The 22,181-nt window shown below is 42.7% G+C and overlaps 1 protein-coding gene across 11 annotated transcripts in view; it reads left to right on the forward strand.

Annotated features, from left to right (window-relative positions):
• Window positions 1-22,181, forward strand: part of LOC123746798 (arginine/serine-rich coiled-coil protein 2) — a 119,674-nt gene that overhangs the window by 50,704 nt on the left and 46,789 nt on the right. For 6 of the 11 annotated variants that reach the window (XM_045728573.2, XM_045728554.2, XM_069321673.1 and 3 more), the window contains 2 exons: window positions 6,492-6,584; window positions 18,515-18,655. The exons of 2 other annotated variants lie outside the window; for them this stretch is intronic. In XM_045728573.2, the coding sequence (XP_045584529.1) occupies window positions 6,492-6,584; window positions 18,515-18,655 (234 nt within the window). The remainder of the gene's footprint in view (window positions 1-6,491; window positions 6,585-18,514; window positions 18,656-22,181) is intronic. 3 more of the 11 variants (XM_069321672.1, XM_045728563.2, XM_045728583.2) reach the window with 2 other exon arrangements.

Here is a 22,181-nt window from a genome sequence, read left to right on the forward strand (position 1 = left end):
CTTGGAGGTACCATGGATGTGTCTTCCAAGTCCTTCAACCGAGTTGAAGGTTGTTCGTCGCCCCTGCCTTAGGGAGACAATCATCTGTACTGCCTCCGTCATGCTGCCTGTTGGGTCAGTGACCCCTACGACCCAATGACTCGGAGTCTTGTAGGACATATTCCATGCTTGTACTTCAATTTACCCATTCCTTGTCTGATGATCTCGGGGATCAGGCAGCGACTGCATTGCATGCTCGATTCTAATTATTGCAATAGGCCAGGTTAGTTGCCCGGTCGGAGGCTCCGGAACTAGGACTCTGATTTGGAGGCGTTGGTAGCTTTGACCTTGGTTCTGCCCGTGCCCCCGCTTCCTTCCCAGGTAGATGTGATTCGCCCTGCTTCTTCCCGTCCCCCCTTTGCTTTGTTCCGAAGTGTGTGAGGGTTTCAGTCGAGGCAGAGTTTGGCTCAAGTGGCTTCAGGGGTTGCCCCTTCCGATTTGGGCACGGAGGCGGTTGAGACCGATTTTCCCACCAAGGCTTCTAGGTCAACCCAGCAGACTTCCTTCTTTGAAGTTTTTCACCTGGACTCTGCTTTTTCTTCAGGGGTGGTGGACGTGGATGAGGGCTCTGCCCCGGGGCCTGTGTTGGGGGGTTCCCGAGGCTTGGGGGGGGGGTCCCCCTGGAGTGCTTGGGCTTTGTTTGACCCTGTTATAGGCCCTTGTGCTTTCTGGGCAGGGGTTATTGCTGCAGGGGAGGGGATTTTCAGACCCTCTTTCCCTGTATTAATTTCAATTAGGTGCGGCTTTTCCCAGGTGCCTTTGGGTTCCTTGGATTCGTCCTTTCGGAGGTTTCCTTCCTCTCGGACTTCCCCTGGGAAAGTTCAGGAGGCCCTTGGTGCATATCTCCTGCCAGACCCGGTTTACGCCTCTGTGATGGATCCAGCTTTGTTTGAGTTCAGTTCTTCCTCCTAGTATTGGGTGCGTTATGAAGTTCCGGAGTCATCCTGGCTGGTAGACTGCCCCTTTTTCTCTCTCGGAGCTTGGTGTGGCTTTTGTTGTACCCACATATTTGAGTGGCGAGAGGTCTCTTCTGTGTTGCAGGCATTCTTGGAAGGCTTGCTTGAGTTCCTTAATGAGGGGCCTCTTCGTTCCTTTGCTTTCTTGTGAAGTGGATCTGGTGCAGGCGCATGTTTAGGTTCCCACTCTTTCGGCTGCTTTGGCGACTGAGGACCTTTGGACTCGCGGTCATTTGGCCTCGGTCTTCTGGTTCTTTGGTCTTCTTGAGCTGTCTTCGGATTGACTTTCAGAGGATGTAGAGGCGTTGAGTGCGAGGGGCCTTCGGCTGGGGTTCTGGTTTCCACTGCTGCAGCGGCGTCTGCCCTGCTGAAGCTGTTTCCGCTCATCTTCTTGGAGGCGGTTTCTATGTTTTTCATCTTTCGACTCGCATGTCAGCAGACCGTCCCTACTCTCTTTGGATTCGGATTAGGCCCTGGCTCTGCAGTCTCTCTCACCCTTTTGTCCTCTGTTGTTTTGGAGGACTGTGTTTCACAGTTTTTGTAAGCTGCAAGGGGGGGGGGGGTGTTCCATGACCTCTCGGTTGGTTCATGGCAGGGCTCGGAACTCGTTAAGTCGTGGTAGGGCTTTGGTGTAGTATCAGCGTTGGTGTGTTTCTCGGAGCTGCCTCTGTCTAGTCGGCATGATGTTTGCTTGTCATTGACTTCTCGGGGTTTGTGTCGGCTCTCTTGTGGGTCGCCCCATTGATAAAGCAATGATGGGTAGGCTGGCTCTTAATGCCCGTGCTTGGTCCCACGATTCTTGGGCTTTTCGGGTCATCTCTTCTGTCTTTGGTGGCGTTGGGCGAATCTTCCCCCCATTGGGAGAGGGGGGGCAGGCCTCCCCATCCCTCATTCCCCATCTCTCTTGTCTGGTCATCTTGGAGTAGGTTCGATTGGGCGTGGTCAAAAGGACTTCGTCTCTGAAGTGGGTTTCCCGCTTGTTTCCGGTTCCGAAACAGGACTGTGCATATCTTCAGCTCATTCTGGACTTGTCCCGTCTGAACCGTTTAATTCCTTGCCCCTTCTTTCGGATGACCACATTGTCCCAGGTCAGGCTTCTCAAGCTGGGCGCTTGGATAATTTCCCTGGACCTCAAGGATGCATATTGGCATGTTCCTATTCATCTGGGGTTCAGGCATTAGTTGGCTATTGGGGGTGGGGCGACAGGCTTTCCACTTTCCTTGCCTTCCCTTTGGCTTAAATCTGGCACTCGCGTTTTCACGCTCTTAACTCAGATCGTGGTCGTGATCTGCGTCTGCTAGGTCTGCTACACCCCCCAACTACACAGAAACTACGACACTTCCCAGTACCACTTCCAAAATTAGACAAACCATTGCCAAACCATTAGGTGGAGAGGGGAATAACTACCAAAACCCTCCAGTAGTGACACAATATGGAAAATCATTCATGTTTGCAAACATACAAGGCCTAAAATCAAATTCAAGAAATAAAGTTAAGTTCATAAATGACCTCCTAATAGTCAAACTCAGTATTTGGGGCGTTCACGGAAACTCATACGAAAGATTACTTGGATAGCGAAATCTGGATTCCAAATTATAATTTATATAGATGTGATAGAGAAACTAGGTCAAATGCAGGAGTAGGTCTGTATATTAAAGAGGACCTGGTATGCACAGAGCTAATAAACTCAACTAATGAGGTGGTAGAGGTACTTGGAATTAAGGTAGAAAAAATAAACCTAATTATTATCCTAATATATAAACCGCCAGATACAACGGTTGATGAATTCACAGAGCAGAGGCACAAAATAGAGAACATCCTTGATAACCCAGCAAATCCAGCACCAGATATTATCTTCCTTGGAGATTTCAATTTACCAAGTCTAAGATGGAGAATGGCAAACAAAAATATCACAGCAGGGAACAACCCGGGAAATAATAAACGCAGGTCAGAGAACTTTTGAGATTCTGTGACAAATTCTCGCTCAATCAACAGATTACAGAACCAACTAGGAACGAAAACACACTAGACTTGTTATTCACAAACAATGATGAACTAATCAAAGACATTACAATCTCAGATACTACATACTCAGACCATAAGCTCATTGAAGCGCAAACTAACATAAATAACGGTAGTAGGTCCAAGAGACCCAACAAGCGAGAAGAGGTCTTCAATCGGTTAAATTTCAACGATAAGAAGATTGACGGGGGAAAAAATAAGTATAGACCTTGCAAACGTTCAATGAGAGATGGTCTTATCGACAAAACTCCCACACAGGGAATAGATCAACTGACAGCTGAAGCATACAAGGTCTGCTTGAAGCACATGCCTGTGATGAGGGGTATGAAAGAGGACCACTCTAGAAAGAGAACGCAGACGACTGTACAGTTGAAGGAAATAAATAATGGAGATGCTTAGGCAGACACGACTATTGTAAGATAGGAAAATAAACCTAAACAGGGAAATTGAAGAAATAGAGCAAATGTTGAAGCAATCATACGAGTCTAAGGAAATGGAATTGGAACAGAAAACTATACAAGAGATAAAGAAAAATAAAAAATATTTTTCACATATGCAAAATCAAAATCAAAAACCTCCACCAGTATTGGACCTTTAATTACAACAGAAGGTATGTACACAGACGACAACAAAGAAATTTTTGAAATTCTAAGAAGCCAGTATGAGGCTATGTTTAGAACACCAGTGAACAACATGAAAGCTGAAGATCCAGACAATTTCTTTATGAATAACATCCAAGCTGCAGATAATATAACGGATTTTAACTTAAACTCAGAAGACTTTGAAAGAGAAATTGACAACATGCCCAGGCACTCAGCTCCTTGGCCTGACTTGTGGAATTCAGTATTCACATAGAAATGTTAAGAACATATACAGCACGCATAGATGAGATAAAGCACCTAACTTATTGGGATCGTCTCAAAGCTCTCCAAATGTACTCACTAGAAAGAAGAGAGAGAGAGAGAGATATCAAATAATATACACATGGAAAGTACTGGAGGGTCAGGTCCCAAATCTATACAGTAAAATAAAAACGTACTGGAGTGAACGATATTTTAAGAAAATGCAGAATAGAACCAGTGAAGAGCAGGGGTGCCATAGGCACAATCAGAGAACACTGTATAAACATCAGAGGTTCACAGTTGTTCAACATCCTCCCAGCAAGTGTAAGAATATTGCCGGAACAACCGTGGACATCAAGAGAAAATTAGATAATTTTCTCCAAGGAGTGCTGGACCAACCGGGCTGTGGTGGATATGTGGGCCTGCAGGCCACTCCAAGCAACAGCCTAGTGGACCAAGCTCTCACAAGTCGAGCCTGGCCTCGGGCTGGGCTTGGGGAGTAGAACAACTCCCAGAACCCCATCAAGCAGGTCTTCAAATTCTAGCCTACCTCGACAACTGGTTGGTATGGGCTCCCAGCTGGTCTTTGTTTGTTAGCCAGGGATTTGTCGGGGTCGATGCCTTCTGGCGGGACTGGTCGAGGTGGGGTTATCTGTACCTCTTCTCCTCCCGGTTATGCTGTTGCTCCAAGTTCTAACTCGCTTGGAGACTTACAAGGGAGAGTAGTCCAGTTGGCCCCTTGGTGGCCAGCCCAGCCTTGGTTTCAGGCGCTGCTTGCTCAGTGTGCGAGCCTGGGGTTTTCCCGCGGCTCTGCCTCTTTTAGCTCTTTCTTCTCCTCGGGTTGTTGTGGCCCCTTCAGTTCAAGATTGTTTTGTGAAGGCTCTTTTTTTTTTTCCTGTTGGCATTGGCCTCTGGGGGTCAGCTTGGGGAGCTTCATGCTCCCCTCCTGCGCAGAGGTTTCTGCTCTTTTGGTCTTGGTGGTAGGTTTGTTCGTTTGCAGTCGTCTCCTTTTCTGGCGAAGAATGAGCCTGCTGTTTTCTGGAAGGGTCCTTGGGTTGTTGATGCTTGATTGGTTCGGTCGGGGGTGCATCATGTGCTGTGCACGGTTGCGAATCTTCGCTGTTACCTGCACGCCACGGCCTCAGTGGCCGAGGACGCACTTTGGGTTGACTCGGTTTCCCTTCTATCCTGTTCCAGGGTTCAGATCTTCCAGGTCGTCCACAGGCTTATTCGGTCAAGCCTGCCTGCGGCCTATCCTTGTGCTCATGACATTCATAAGTTTGCTGCATCGGCTGCCATTTTTGGTAACATGTCTTTGGCAAACATTCGGGCACGGGGTGTTTGGAGATGGAACAGGGTCCTGGCCACTCGCTGTCTAGTCAATGTACCTGGCCCTAGTCGGGCGTGTGTCGCATTGGGTCGGCGGTTGCAGCGAGTTGTCTCAACTTCGAGTTGAGGAGCAAGTGGTGACCGCCTCCTGTATAAGTCCCTCTAGTTTTTATCTTTGGTGAAGTAGCTCTAGGGAGCCGAAGGGGCTCACCCCAGAAAACCAGCTTTAAATGTAATGAAACGCCATTTTCTGGGTGAGACCCGGAGGCTTCCCGGCATCCCTTCATCCCTCCCTCCCTCTGGTCGGCAGTTTTTGCGAGGTTTGACATCCAGCCTCAGAACTAGGGTGTGGATAGCCAGCGCGGGAATCTGGAGCTTCCCCTTCCCGATCCCGGGGGAAGTGGGAGCTGCTCAGACAGCGGCACGGTGATGGTTGTGTTATCATGCTCGTTTGCTCATTTTTCCATTTGAGGAAGTTATGTTTAACAGTTTGGCTTTCAGTAGCAATATTTTCACCTGAATAGGGGTTTGTTTTGGGAGTGCCTACCTTTCTGGGTGCCTGACCAGGTCAATGGCAGACATAGAATGCTTCCAAACACACTGGGGGTTATTATAGGCTATTGCTCTTCGTGCCTCTCTGATGGGGCTAGGTTCTGGCTCGTGGTCCTCGGTAGACCTAAGAACTCCATTCGCCTTGACTGATGCCAGTGTCTAATACACTCATATCACTGTGGATAGCTATGGGGAGCCTCTGGGTCTCGCCCAGAGAATGGCATTTCATTACATTCACTGCTGGTTTTTTAGGGGGCAAAGAAAATACCTTGCAAAATTGCGTGCTTTTGTCCTGCAGGTAACAATAATTTGCTAAGCCATATGTATAGGAGGACTGTATATTTGAGTTGATTTTTACTCTTAGATTGTTTTTAAATTGTAATATTTATTAAATGATACAGAATTAACCTTAATTTCGTAGTTTGATATCAAATTACGTGCTCCTGGGATGACTGAAACTTGCCTTGGTTGGAGAGAAAGAGAGACGAAAGGTTATTCGTAACAACTTAACTTGTTACGAGTTTGACTGGACTGAACAGGTTGATACTTGCTATTTAGATTTTATCCCATAAATTAGTGTAATATGATTTTAAATTCTTTAGTTATGTACTTAAACAAATTTAATTAGGACCTTTTAATAGGTTTCAATTCTGTGTGTAATTTGTTAAGCATTATCTTTTGAGCTTGTATCAAATATGTTTTGATGACATGCAAAATAATTGATGTTACTCCATATTGTGCTTGTTGTTAGTCTTCAGGAACGATTGTTGGGTTTAGCTAGTGGAGGGACACAGCGGTCGTCACAAGGAGAGGACCGTGGTGGACCCAGAGATAGAAGGGAAAGGTAAGGATGTACTAGTGACTTGATGTTGTCAGTGTTTATTTGAAAGAAATGTTATGTTTGCATTATGTAATACTGTAGATTCATTCATCATGCTTGTATCCTAAAGGCTTTTAGTTAAAACAGTTGGTATCTCTTAATCACATTTAGTAAGACATGCCCTCTCGCACATTCTTCTAAGCCTGTTTATCCTATGTCTTCAGTCAGTGTGTGTGTTAGTTACCTCTAGTTTAGGTATAATTCTTCCACTATGTTTTCCATGTCTCTTCCACAGTATTGTTTTTCTATAATAGTCGCTCTCCTTTTTTTTATACATACATATTTTCAGACATTGTATTTTTGTCACTTTAACTTAAGGTCTGTTATTCTTAAATTTAACCAGTCATGTCATAGAAAATTTTCTCAACTGCAAGCCTGTACAAGCATTGCTGACATTTCAAATATGTTTCACTGGCATACATGCAAGCACTCATTTGCTGGTTACCAGCAGTCAATTAGTACAAAACAATGTAAATAGAAGTAAGTCCATAAATAATTTGTGGGTGTTTGGAAAAGGAAAGGCCATCTATGGTAGACTGAGGAGCAAAAGAGGAAAAAGTCCTGGAAAAAATAGTAGGTTTAAAAGAGAGCCTTGCAACAAATGAAAATGTCAGGGATTTTAGGAGAATAGGCAAATATGGAAAAGATAAGATTCGCCCTTGAAGGGTGACATTTAATGAAGTGAAACAAATAACAAAACTGCTTAGGAATGCTAGGAAATTGCTAAATGATGAGGATTGGAAATTATGGTCATTAAGATAAGACATTTCTAAGGAAGAAAGAAAGAAGCTAAAACTGAACCTTGATGAAGCATAATGTCTTAATGAGGAGGAGGAACAAAGAAAGATATTTTTTTCTACAAGGTGAAAGGGACCAGGAAGCCTGTAACACGGTACACAAGAGACTTAGATGATTATCATGCCTCTCAAGATGACCTAGATAAAAATGCGTGGAGCAACACTTAGGAGATTGAATTCGATGTGAATAAATGCCATGTTATGGAATGTGGAATAAAACAAAATAGACCAAACAACCAACAAATTATGTGGAAAGACATTAACAACTCTGACAAAGAATAAGGACTAAGGTTGGTTCTGAATAGTAAACTGTTGGTGGAAGGCCACATAAAGGACAATGTGTGAGGAGCATGTACTACACTTAACAATTTCAGAATCACTTTTAAGTACATTGATGGTGAAATATTAAAGAAACTGTTCATGACTTTTGAGAGACCGAAATTGGAATATGCAGCGGTTGTAATGTGGCCATATCTCAAGAAGCACCTCAATAAACTGGAAAAGGGGCAAAGACTTGCTATAAAATGACTTCTGGGATTGAAAAATGAGCTATGAGGAGAGGCTTGAGATGTTGAATATGCCAAAACTAGAAGATGGAGGCAAAAGGATCATTACATACAAAATAGTAACCGGAATTTGCAAAATTGTCATAGGAATGCTTGAAGCCTGCAGCTTCAGAACAATGGGTCATAGATTCAAATTATGGAAACAAAGGTGCCAGAAAAAGTTCTAGCTTGCAAACAAGTGGTAGATGGTTATAACAAGTGAGAAGGCTGTGGAGGGCAGAATGCCAGTAGTTTCCAAGTGTCATATGACAGAGTACTGAGAAGGTGGTACACCACAAGCATAGCTCTCGTCCGTTAACTGCACCTAGGTAATTGCAGAAATAAACCAACTGCACCTAGGTAATTGCAGAAATAAACCAACTGCACCTAGGTAATTGCAGAAATAAACCAACTGCACCTAGGTAATTGCAGAAATAAACCAACTGCACCTAGGTAATTGCAGAAATAAACCAACTGCACCTAGGTAATTGCAGAAATAAACCAACTGCACCTAGGTAATTGCAGAAATAAACCAACTGCACCTAGGTATTTGCAGAAATAAACCAACTGCACCTAGGTAATTGCAGAAATAAACCAACTGCACCTAGGTAATTGCAGAAATAAACCAACTGCACCTAGGTAATTGCAGAAATAAACCAACTGCACCTAGGTAATTGCAGAAATATACCAACAACCTATGAGAGGAAGGGAGAGTGAAGGGCAAAGGAGGAGCGAACATGTTGCAAAAAAAATGTGTATACTAACACAGATGGGGTGAGGTAAAGAAGTTCTGGAGTTAAATGATATAATACAACTTCAGATGTCAGATATTGTTGCACTAGTAGAGACGAAATGAAGATAAAGTTTTAAATGAAGGTATTATTCCCAAGGGGGCTATGTTATTTGGAGACATAACAGAAAACAAAAATGTGGAGGCATTGCTATCTTTCTTAAGGCTTAATACTTGACAACTCACGAGAAGTCGTCATAATGGCACTGGAGATATGCAATCAGGATGGTAAACTGATAATCATTGCTGTCTACAGTCAACCAAGAAGCAACACATGAATTAAGGATGAGCTAAATGACAAAAGGAAGGCCGTACAGTGATCATAAGAGATTATAATTGGAACCTAAATAAATAGCCTACGAAGCAAGAACATTGATCTTTTGGACCAGCTGATCGTCAACTTCATTCTAAAGACTTTCTTGGAAGCAGGCTACAAGACCGAGGTGAAATGCTCCATCTATGCTGGATTTGATATGTACCAGAAAAGAAGATATGTTTGACATTTAGTATCTTCCTCCATTGGGCAAGAGTGATTGTTCTTTTGGAAATTAAATATGCAATGTGTTATAATCTTGAAGAGAATGAGGAAAATAAAGCTGTTGGAAAAACTTGATTTTAAGATAAGAAATTATGGGGAACTTAGCAAGTTGTTTAATGAATTTGATGGGAAAATGTTGATAGGCAATGAAGTAAATAAAGCATTCCAAAATTTTGAGAGGTATGATGAAGGCACAATTTTTTTTATAGATTCAGGGATGCACAATCAGAAAACAAGATTGGTTTAATGGAAATTGAGAGGGCCAGAGAAAAACAAAAAAACAAAATAGAATCTGGGAAGAGGCCTAACCCTCAAACATATCAGGAGTACATACAAACAACTTCACAGCATGGTCTAGAAAATGGCTACTAAAGTTTAATTCAGGTAAGTGTAAAGTAATGAAATTAGGTGAAGGGAGCAGAAGGCTGAACACAATGTACAATCTAGGGGCTAAATCCTGCAAGAGTCAAGTAGAGAGAAAAATCTGGGGGTTGATATCACACCGAACTTGCCCCAGAGGCCCACATCAAAAGGATATCATCAGCGGCATATGCTAGATTGGCCAACATAAGAAGTGCCTTTAGAAACTTGTTTAAGGAATTATTCAGGACCTTGTATACCACTTATATCAAACCAATCCTGGAGTATGCAGCTCCAGCCTGGAGTCCATACCGCATTAAACACAAGATAAAGTTAGAGAAGATTCAGAGGTATGCCACCAGCCTAGTCCCAGAACTGAGAGGTATGAGCTACAAGGAAAGTCTAAGGGAGCTGAACCCTCACATACTTGGAAAACAGAAGAGTAAGGCGAGACATGATCACCTACAAAATTCTCAGGGGAATTGACAGGGTGGACAAAGGCAAACTCTTTAGCCCGGGTGGAATACGAACAAGGGGACACAGGTGAAAACATAGTACCCAAATGAGCCACAGAGATACTAAAAAGAATGTTTTCAGTGTCTGAGTAGTTAACAAATGGAATGCATTAAGTAGTGATGTGGTGGAGGCTGACTCCATACACAGTTTCAAATGTAGGTTTGATAGAGCCCAGTAGACTTGTACCTGTACACCAGTTGATTGACAGTTGAGAGGTGGGACCAAAGAACCAGAGCTCAACCTCTACAAGCACAACTAGGTGAATACACGGCTGGTTCTGGAAATGAGGAGACTCGGTTACCAGGACAGGCTTAGAAAGTTGAACTTAAGGGGGCGTCTGGTTATTATAATGAAAGTTGTTCAATGTCAACCAATATTATTTTTCTAGTTGTATATGAAAAGTGCTTAAATTGTCCCAAGTTTCAGTACTGCAGCGTAAATAGAAAGGGAGTTTTTTTTTTTTTTTTTTTTTTTTTTGAACGTTTTTTTACACATTTTCAAGTCCACACTTCAGAACACACGTTTCAGATAAAATTATTCTGTGACACTTTTCTGACACATTAGCATATAATAAAGGATTTGGGGATTTAGAATTTCCAAAACATCTTTAGTTTTCCTAATACAAATGTTCAAAGTTCCCCAAAATTTTTTTGCAAATATGGCATGTTTATTGCTATTATAAAATCAATAAATGAACTTAGAGAAAAATGAAAGCCCCCCAATGTAGAGACATGCCCTCCACATATACTGTGTAAGTTTCATGTAAATTGAATAAAAAAAGAATGAGTTTTGTAAACGTTTGTGTCAATTGAAAAAAAAACAGAAATGAATAAAGTCTAAGGTTCTAAAATCTGTGGCTGGGGTTGACATCAACCAATTTTCTCCAAAATTGGCATCCTTACAGATAGGCTTACGTACAGTCATGTGTGTAAGTTTGATGCAAATCGCCCCAAAAAAAATGAAAAAAAAAAATATTTAAAAAGAAAAAAAGAAAAAAAAATATTTAAAAAAAAAAGGAAAAAAAAATCCTTTTTTTTTTTTTCCTTAAAATTTTTTTCCAATTAAACTAATAATAATATTTGTTTAATATATGCTATTGTGATAGCAAAGAGTTGTAGTTATGATTTCAGTTGACACTTTTGATTGATAATCGATTTTGACCATTTTTGCATAATTTTCACAACTACTTCAATATTTTTTTTCTCCCTTCCTATTTATGCTACAATGCTGAAACTTGGACCAGATGAAACACTTTTCATATAGAACTTGTCAAAAAAGTTTGATTGAAATCGAATGAGTTTTCATTTTTGCATTTTTGGACCCAGATGCCAACCAGACGCCCCCTTAATATCATAGAAAATATAAAAGCCAAAAGAGACGGGTTTGCAACATTCAAGGTATTGAGAGGCATAGACAAAGTGGACAGGACAGTGCTCCTTTAGTGTGTGTGATCTATAGAAGTTGTGAAGGCTAACTCCACCCATAGCTTTGAATGTAGATGTAATAGAGAACCAGTAGAGTGGTCATAGTTGCATCAGACTACTAGTAGCTAAAAGTTGATACTGGAAAGAAGCACTAACCGCAGGCCAGTTTCTTAGTCTTCTCGTGTAAGGTATTGTAAAATCACACTAGTGAAACGCTTGATAATAACTTGCTTTGTTCCTAAGAAAGTAAGTATTCGGAGAAAGCAAGCTTAACAAATCAACAAAATTCTTATACAAAACTATTAAAATCATACAGGAGGGTAAGGGTATGATGGGTAACGTCCAATACCACCCCCCACAAATGGCTACCAGTAATATAAAAAAATGGCAGAGAAAGTTGATTTGATAAGAGGAACACTTAACTGTATAGAGTTGATGTCAATGTTTGCAACTGATAAGATTTGGAACAGCCAAGGACTTAAATGTTGCAGGATAATCTTGAGGACACCTTAAGACTAGTTAAAAGGGCTACTGAAATCAACCCCAGAAAATGCTAAATGATTAGACAGAAAATGTGAGAAACCAGACAAGAAAAGTATAGCCTGAAGGGGAGACAACAGTACCCTCAGATTCCGAGGGAAACTTTGATGTGGAATAACATTGTCATGTCAGAATTGCACAAAAGTGGGATAACAACAGTAGCATATGCAAAACTTGTAAACATAATACCCTTTCTGTGGAGAGCCCCTTCAGCTCCCCAGAGCTATACCGTGCTGTTGTGTAAATATTAGACAGTGGCAACAGTCAATCGATGGAGTTCTAGGCAGCTGGGGACCACTAGCCAGAACCTCAAATCAAATTAAATATTTATTCAGGTAAAGTACATACATACGAGGTGAGATACAAAACAATGATAGATTTATAGATAGAGCTAATACATACAATGCCTAAAGCCACTATTACGCAAAGCGTTTCTGGCAGGAAAAACACTAAGACTAAAACTTGATACTAATTGAGATTAAAGTATAAATTGTGTTGAGAAAATAAAAAGAAATAAAGGGGGAATGTGGCAGAAAAAAATAGCAAATATACAATTTGGTCAACAAACAGCATTGTTTAAAATAGTAGACATGGGTTGACATTTAGGGGTGAGGTAGGTTACATGGAGTTAATTAGGTAGTATTTAGTTTTTATCTTAAACTGGTTGGGAGAGATACAGTCTGTACAGAGAGGTACTAGTTGAGATAAGGATAGATGAGAGAGTAATAGTGTGTCACCAGGGCAGGGCCCCCTTTCCCCCTGCCCTGGTGACACCTGCCCCCTGCAACCTGGGCCCCCTTAGAGAGGCACGAGGAGCAATGGCCTATAGACACCCCCATTTAGTTGGAAGCAGTCTATGTCTGCCATCTAACAGGCACCCAGAAAGGTAGGAATCCCAAAACAAACTACAGCTGGTTAAAAATTGCAAACCGAAAGCCGAACGAGCAATCAGAAAACAAGCAAACAAGCATGACGTCCTCACAGCTGCTGCGCTGTTGTCTGAGTAGCTCCCCCCCTCCCTGAGAGGGGGGGGGGGAGCTGCATGGCCCAAGACCTCCCATGCCAGCTACCCAACCCCAGTTCTGAGGCTGTTGTGTTGCATGGCAGTTGATAGACTGTGGCTCCAATCTTTGAGCAGTATTGTGCTGTGTGGTGCTGTGCAAGTCAGGTGTAATTCCAGAAATACTGGGGCTGCATGCGCATAGGGTCTCCTTGCCTAGGTGCTCTGTAAGTACTGCCCTTGCAGTTTGGGATTACCTTTCACAAACTGTTCGGGGACTACCTCCATAGGGTTCTTTTGGTGCTTGGTGATTGCCCACCCCTTGGCATAAGCTGGGGGGTTTTCCTACTCATGTTTGGCCTTGTGTAGGAGGTAGTATTGTCGCTGCCTGGGTCACAAGGTACTGTGCAGCTGCCTTATAATATGTATAGCAACTGGTTCTGTTGCTCCTGGAGATGTGCTTTTGAGGAGTGTTTCTTTTGTTTTGTTTTGCCTGGTGTGACTGTAGAACCACCTGGATTATTTTGGTGGCCCTCCGTGAGGTTCCCGTGATTACCCACGTTGCAGGGATTCGGCTTTTTGTCTGGTAGTTCTGGGATAACCGGTAACAGTACCTTGCCTGGACTTCCCTTAGCAGTCAGCTTAAGGGGCCCTGGACACCCTCATTGGGGCTCATTGGTCCTATGGATGCATCCTCTGGGTCCCATCTTGCATGATGCGAGTTTGAAGGTTGCTCTGTTCCCTGGTCTCAGGGTGACATTCACCTTTTTTGCCTCTGCCATGCTGCCTGTTGGGTAAATGACACCTTTGACCTGAAGTCCTGCGAGTTGTGTTCCTTGCTTGTACACCAGTTTACCCAGTCCACTGTTTGATATTCGAGTGCAAGGGGCTTTGGTGTTGCTTGCAGGGTTTAGGTTGCTGTTTATGCTAGGTGGGTTGCCTTTCCAGGTGCCCCGCGTCTTCCCCGTTTTGATTATAGGGACCCAGACTTGAGGATTCTACTTGCCGCGACTTTGGTTTTGACTGCGCCCTCTTGTCCATTCCCTGCTCTAGTTCATCCTGCTTCCCTACTCCCGCTATGGGTTAACCCGGTTTCCCTTCTTCCCTGTTCCTGGGCATCGGTCTCCCAGGTCGTACAGCAGGATTATTAGGTCGAGCCAGCCTGTGGTCTATCCTTTTGCCCACGACGTTCGTAAGTTTGTGGCTTTGGCTGCTGTTTTTGGTAATATATCCTGGGCAAACATTTGGGCACGGGGTTTTTGGAGGTTAAACAGGGGTCCGAGCCGGAAGGTACTTCCCTAATGTTTCTGGCGTTACTCGGGCGCGTGTAGCCTTGGGTCGCAGGTTGCAGCCAGTCGTCTCGACTTTGAGTTGATAGTGGCGGCCACCTCCCGGGTAACTCCCACTTTTACTTTTATCTTTGGTTAAGTAGCTCACGGGAGCCGGAGGGGCTCTCCATAGAAAACCAGTGTTGAATGTAATGGAACATCATTTTCTGGATGAGACCCGGAGGCTCTCTGCTTGATACCTGCTTGATGAGGTTCTGGGAGTTCTACTCCCCAAGCCCGACCTGAGGCCAGGCTCAACTTGTGAGAGTTTGGTCCACCAGGCTGTTGCTTGGAGCGGCCCGCAGGGCCACATACCCACCACAGCCCGGCTGATCCGGAACTTCTCTTAGAAAACAGTCCAGTTTTCTCTTGAAGATGTCCACGGTTGTTCCGGCAATATTTCTTATAGTCGCTGGGAGGACGTTGAACAACCGCGGACCTCTGATGTTTATACAGTGCTCTCTGATTGTGCCTATGGCACCTCTGCTCTTCACTGGTTCAATCTTGCATTTTCTTCCATATCGTTCACTCCAGTACGTTGTTATTTTACTGTGTAGATTTGGGACCTGGCCCTCCAGTATTTTCCATGTGTATTTTATTTGGTATCTCTCTCGTCTCCTTTCTAGTGAGTACATTTGGAGAGCTTTCAGATGATCCCAATAATTTAGGTATTTTATCTCGTCTATGCGTGCCGTATATGTTCTCTGTATTCCCTCTATTTCAGCAATCTCTCCTGCTCTGAAGGGGGAAATGAGTACTGAGCAGTACTCGAGACGGGACAACACAAGTGACTTGAAGAGTACAACCATTGTGATGAGATACCTGAATTTGAAAGTTCTCGTAATCCATCCGATCATTTTTCTGGCTGACGAAATATTTGCTTGGTTATGCTCCCTAAACGTTAGATCGTCGGACATCATTATTCCCAAATCCTTGACATGCTGTTTTTCTACTGTGGGAAGATTCGATTGTGTTTTGTACCCTGTATTATGTTTCAGATCCTCATTTTTGCCGTACCTGAGTACCTGAAATTTATCACTGTTAAACATCATGTTATTTTCTGCTGCCCAATCGAAAACTTTGTTGACATCTGCTTGTAGTTTTTCAATGTCTTCAGCAGAAGTAATTTTCATGCTGATTTTTGTGTCATCTGCAAAGGACGACACGAAGCTGTGACGTGTATTTTTGTCTATATCAGATATGAGCAGATCCCTAGCATCCCTCCCTCCCTCTGGTTGGCAGTATTTTGCATTTTTTATACTCGGCCTCTGAACTAGGGTTTGGTAGCCGGCGTGGGTGGTCTTGGATGAAGGGAGCAGGAGGCTGAACACAGTGTACCATCTAGGGGCTAAATCCTGCAAGAGTCAAGAGTCACAACTTCCCCCCCCCCCCCTTCGCCCTCTCAGGGAGGGGGGGGGAGCTGTGCAGATAGCAGCGCGGCAGCTGTGATAACATCATGCTTGTTTTCTGATTGGGGAGTTCTGCTTGCTCGTTCGGCTTTTGGCTTGCAATTTTTAACCAGCTGTACTTTATTTTGGGATTCCAACCTTTCTGGGTGCCTGACCTGGTAGATGTCAGACATAGACTGCTTCCAACTACATGGGGGTGTCTATAGGCCATTGCTTCTCGTGGCTCTCTGAGGGGGCCAGGTTCTGGCTCGTGGCTCCCGGTTGGCTAGAACTCCATCGATTGACTGTTGCCACGGTCTAATATTTACACATCAGCCTGGTATAGCTCTGGGGAGCCTCCGGGTGTCTCCCAGAAAAGGGTGTTTCATTACATTCAATACTGGTTTTTTGAAAGCTGAACAGTGAATCCTTTAGAAAAGCACAGCATATACAGATCTAGTGAGGTCTGACCAGAGTACTGTCAGAGATTACGCTGGGGTTGGCGGACCATTACTGTGTGCAGCTAGGCTAGGACTGGCACACAAACTGCTCACAGTAATTATCAACAAATGTAAAATGCCTAGAGCAACGGCATAAGATCTTGAGTAGTTAATAGATTAAAAGTCATGTCTGATCTCTTCCTGGTGGTGCAGGGAAAACCAGAGTCATCAATTCATCAAAATTTATTTTGATTGGGCAAGTATTGGCGGAGGATTCGTTTATGGGACCGATTCAGCACCCAGTAATACTGTATGTTTGTCAGACGAGGGAGAAAATATTTCTTCAAACACTATGTGCTTAAATCTAATTTATTAAACATAAAACAAAATTATATTTACAAATGAAATTGGGATAATTGTCTACTTTGAGTAGTCTTGGGCAAATCTATGCACAGTACTGCCTCTTGTTGACAGTACTCAGGTGACATAACACAACCTAACCTTAAGACTGGTATAAAGACCACCTCAGCAATAATGGCTGCCTAACACCACAGCTGTATGCACAAGGACAATTTGGAGCTCAAAATTCATGCTTGGGGACATTAAATTGCATGCACAATATACATGTGTTGGAGTAACATTCACAATCACATGCTTGGTCTAAAGTGACACTCTGTGGTGTCTTGCTCAAAATGGATTCACCAAAATAGTAAAGAACCACCCACCAGGCTCACTGGGTTGCAATTAAGCATCACATAATGCGAGTCAATATGTACACAATTAATTACAAGTACTCACTCGACAGGCACACCAGTTGCATACAGCACACTCTTCGCCATTTTGTGTGGGAAGTTGTCCTCGACCGGGGGGGGGGGGTATGGGGAGTTGATACTTGTAGCTTTCGAGGGTGACATTGCTCGAGAAACCATGCATCTTCTCCTCTTCAGCAACACTGAGAATGAGGCAGGGCATCTGATGACAACGGAGCAGAGCTCGCTCACACTACTCATTTACGTTAAAACTTTGAGATACCCACCAATCAGAATTCAGTTTCAACCATACACAGGCCTCTGATTGGCTGATCACTGAACAATATGGGTGTGGCAGGGAGAGGCAGGAAGCAGTGGATGTCCCCGAGCATTACCCTTATAGTCAAGATCAGAGCTGCCCAGACAGCAATCTACCATTAAACAGCTAACTTGGGAAGGTGTACCCCCAACCATGATCATACAGGCTAGTTGAATAAACTGCCCTTCTAGTATAACCAGGCATCGTATGCCACCAAACACAATTTCTGTACTACTAACACTATTTGCAACCACGTACTATCTGCGGACACAAAGCACTCGTGTCCGCAGATAGGTGAAATGCTCAATACACAGCATGTGCACAGCTGCACAGCACCCATGGAGTACAAGACTAGATGTCAGAAACCATTCTCTCACAAGCATCATTATGGAACCCCACCTCATAAAGCCCTAAATGAAAATATAGAGTCGAGAGATTTGCCATGAGGTTGGTGCTATAAAACTAGGTCTGTGCTGTGGCAGGTTCTTCAAGCTAACCTGCAGTCACGGAACAAACGAAGAGCCAGAGAAAATAGTCACAATATACAAGGTGCTGAGGGAACATTGAGGGTAATCTGTTCCATGTGAGGGGAAATATCATGAGTGGACACGGGTGGGCACTGACTACACAAAGAAACCAGAGGGATGAGATAAAATTGTTGTTTAGAGTATGAGCGATGAAAAAGGGGGGTTAGAAGCAGATGGAGGCAAATGAACTTCATCTACAACTGTAAAAAAAAAAAAATGTATAACAGCAATAGAAAGTTGGAATGATCGTTACATGAGAGTGAGGAGGAGGAGGGCTCAATGCATGCAGCGTCTTGTATTGGAATTTTGTAATTATCATTGGAAGCTGTTCGTGTGTGTGTGTGTGTTAAGATTTAAACATTTTAAGCACCTCACTTGAAGTTTCATTGTGTTTTATGCTTGTTACTGATATTGGTTCTGTAACACAGGTGTTTCATCATTCATTTATTTTATAATGCCTTGTATTATTTGTATACAGTATTTGCTTCTACAGTTTTTAACCTTTATTTGAGTGGTTTTATAATTTTTGGTACTTGGTGAAATTGATGTAGGTTTTGCTCCTTTTTATCTTAGTAACCTCATTTTACATATGATACCTTTACCCACTCCTAACCCAACCTATTCCAACAACAGTCACACAAGTCCCTCTCAAGACAGGGAAGGTCACTCCCGCAGAAAATCAAAGTCAAAGTCCCCAAACCTTAAATCTCCCAAGGCAAAGTCTCCGAGGCCTCGGTCACCTGCTGGGGGCAACAAACATAGTCGTAAGACAAGGTAACTGTCAACGTTCTAAAACTGTTTTACAAGTTTTTCAAAGAGTGCTTTCAGTGTGACTGTGTAATTAGATAGTAATTATTTGTTGAAGGATAAGTATGGTTTTAAAAATAATAGTGGCTTAATTTATGTTTTCATTTCACTTTATTTTTTCAGCTATTGTGTGTGTGCTTCTATTTTTTAATATATAATATTTTTCATATACTGTATATGTTCACTACTTGGCTTCAGTATCAGAAGTTGGTATAGGGTATTCTTTACAAACTCAGACTTAATGATTATCCATAATTCTGACTTTCAATTAACCCTTAAACAGCGGCTATGAAGAAATGGTCATACCCATCTATGCACAAAAAAATATAAAAATTCCAAAAAATAATTTATTATAAAAATTATTAATTTGTATACAGGGTGTAATAAAAAAACACGAAAATAAGTGAATATTTATCGTTTTACCGGGTTGAGGCGCTCTGCAAGGCTGCGTTTGGCACTTGTCAACGCCTTGTGTTCGACAATGCTGACGCTTCATGTTTTATCCTCCGATATTTCACTGATTGTTTTATCACTTATTTTTCTTTATTTATATCCACAGAGAGCTTTCATATATCCATATTTATTTATTGATATATATACAAGAGCTCTTACATTCTTGCACAACCACTTGTACGCGTAGCATTTCGGGCAAGTCCTTAATTCTATGTTCCCTGGAATACGACCTTGCGAAAAGTCTTTTAACAACCAGGTACCCATTTTACTATTGAGTTAAACAGAGGCTACAGTTAAGGATTTGCGCCCAGTAAATCCTCCCCGGCCAAGATACGAACCCAGGACAAAGTGCTTGCGAACCGCCAGGCGAGCGTCTTAACCACTACACCACGGGGACTGCAACAAATGCATTTTGAAAGTAGAATTTTACATGCATGATGCACATATTGTGTATCATATATATAAAATCCAGACAATAATTGTTTAAATCATTATATAATGATGACTGCATTTCCCAATGACATTCTTGATGATATCCACATTTGTACAATGAAATGTTGGTAGGATTTGTTCATGGGTCAGGGTAAACTCCATTACATCCACACAGACCTATTATATCCATATTTGCATCATACATGTAAAACCCAGACAATAAAGTGTTTAAATTTTCATTTGATGATAACCGCACTATCCTGTGAATTGACAATTGATGATAACCGCTGACTAAGGGTTAAAGAAGTGAAATGCTAACAATAACATTATACAATTTTGATACTGGAATATCATTATGAACCTTATTTTTAAATCAAGCAAAACTAGTAATGTTATTTACCTCTCAAAATAAGTAGTCAATAATAGATAAGAATTGTAATTAAAATTATATATCCTGTATATATAAATATTTTTAGCATTTGTACAGAGAGGAACACATGTTTAATATTTATATTCAAACAAAATTTCACTGTAATATGCAGAAGATTAGTATATTATTTCCTTGAACAGATTGAGTAGAGGCATTTGATTATTTTATTGACAAAACTTCCAAACTTATTGACAATCTCTTTAGAGTAATCAACTCTGTGATGATTGAATGGAGGAATTGCCATTTAATTGTCACTGAATGGAGCTGCCATTCAATCCCTTCATTCAACTCTGGAGGGATTGAATAGCAGCTCTCTGAAGCTAGCTCAGTGAAATATCTTCCCCCTACTGAGTCGCATCAGCCCGGTATGGCCTACCAGGTAACAGAGCCAGAACCTGACGACCCCCTCCCTCACATAGGCCCGGGAGCAGGGGATTGTTATGATCACCCTCACTGAGAAGACATCCAGAAAGTAAGCAAAGCAATATTGACAATTGCCATGTTCACAGAAAGCAAAGCAATATAGACAATTGTGTAATGTTCACAAAAAGCAAAGCACTGAAACAGCCAAATGACAACCAACTAAGAGACTAGGTTGAACCCTCTTCCCCCCCCCCCCCTCCTTTCCCATAGGTGGCCAGCAACAGGTGGCAGCAACAACACTGGAAGCTCCCAGTTTGCATGCCATCTAAGCCTCATCCCTGTCAATAATATCCTTGAATTTGGACGTCGTCTAAGTCACCAGCTGTAGCAAGTGTTGCATCTGTTAGATAAGTGAAGGCCAGCCTTTGGACACTATCCTGTGGGTTGTGTGTGATATCTGACTTTGGTACTTGCTTCACAAGAGTATTTTTAAATTTTCACTTGTTGCATGAACTTCAGTTATTCTTGTCCTTGTCCTTGATAGCCTTTCCTTAAGTGCTCATTTTGGCATTTGCCTTACGCCTTCAGGGTGACTTCTCGGGTGAGTTTGGAAGTTAGTCCCTAAGAAGCTGAACTACTGTTTAGGGTGCCTCGCCCTGTGTAGTGCAGGAGTCTTTGATTTCTCTGCGTGACCCCCTGTGGTTGAAGGTATTTCTGGTTTTTGCTGTAGGGTGAGCTAGGGTTCGTGTACTTTTCTACATGGCACTCCACTGATGCCCTTCACAGCCGCATTAATCTTTGGATCTGTTTAGTGTCACTTCTTGTGACAAGCATCCTTAGTCCTAGGTTGCTCTGATTGGATATACTGTACTGTACTTTGTCCCTGGTGATACTGTCTTCCTCTGCCACCTGATAGATGGATATTGCTCTCTACCCTGCTGTCTGCAAAGTTTAGGTTCATAGGTCCACTGTTTTTGGTTCAAGCCTACATTTCTGGGGGGGGCAGCCCCGTCGGCTCCCTGAAGCTATCATACACTTATCAGTACCATGCTACAAGGTGCCATCAGTTGCAGAGTTCTATTGGCCTTACCTTACTTGAACACTTTAAATGTTAAGTAAATCATAATTGACAACACCGGGAAAGGCACCCACACAGATTGGTGAACGAAAACAGACTACTGCTTGGATAAAAACGAGACAGCAGACCTAAAATTGCCATTGCTCCCTGCGGCTCTGCAGGGGGGCTAGGTTCTGGCTCTGGTTCCTGGTAGGCAGCAAGATCTCTGCAGCTGATGACCCCAACTGACATAACACTATATGAGTATAGATAGCTTCAGGAAGTCTCCAAGGCTCACCCAGAAACTGATTCTTCATTATATTCAACACAAGTTCGCTCCCCCCCCCTCCCCCTCTAGATATCCCCCAAGTTCAGTCATTGCTCTAGGTACTGTTCAGACTGGAGTGGTTTTTGAGAAGGGTTGAGGCGAGGCACCAACCAACTACAATATGGCTGCTTGATGCCTGGCTCAACCTTAGTTTCTGACTCTTCTGACTTGGTTTCTGAACCCAGGCATTTTTTCACATCTCCACCTGTATAAGCAGTTGGGTCTGGTGTCTGTAGTTTCTGATGTGAATCTATTGCCATTTTTCTCTACTCAAGATTTCTGTCCATGCTAAGCTTGCCTTAGGACTCTTCCATCATAACAGATGTGTCAACCCACCCAGTCAGACTCCCTGCTTGATAATGTCCTCAAAGCAGTAGGCCAAACAGGACTTCTGTGGCTGATGTGACCCAGTAATGGAGAGCCATTGCGG

Source organism: Procambarus clarkii, chromosome 10, assembly GCF_040958095.1.
Source record: "Procambarus clarkii isolate CNS0578487 chromosome 10, FALCON_Pclarkii_2.0, whole genome shotgun sequence".
In the NCBI taxonomy this organism is placed as follows: domain Eukaryota; kingdom Metazoa; phylum Arthropoda; class Malacostraca; order Decapoda; family Cambaridae; genus Procambarus; species Procambarus clarkii.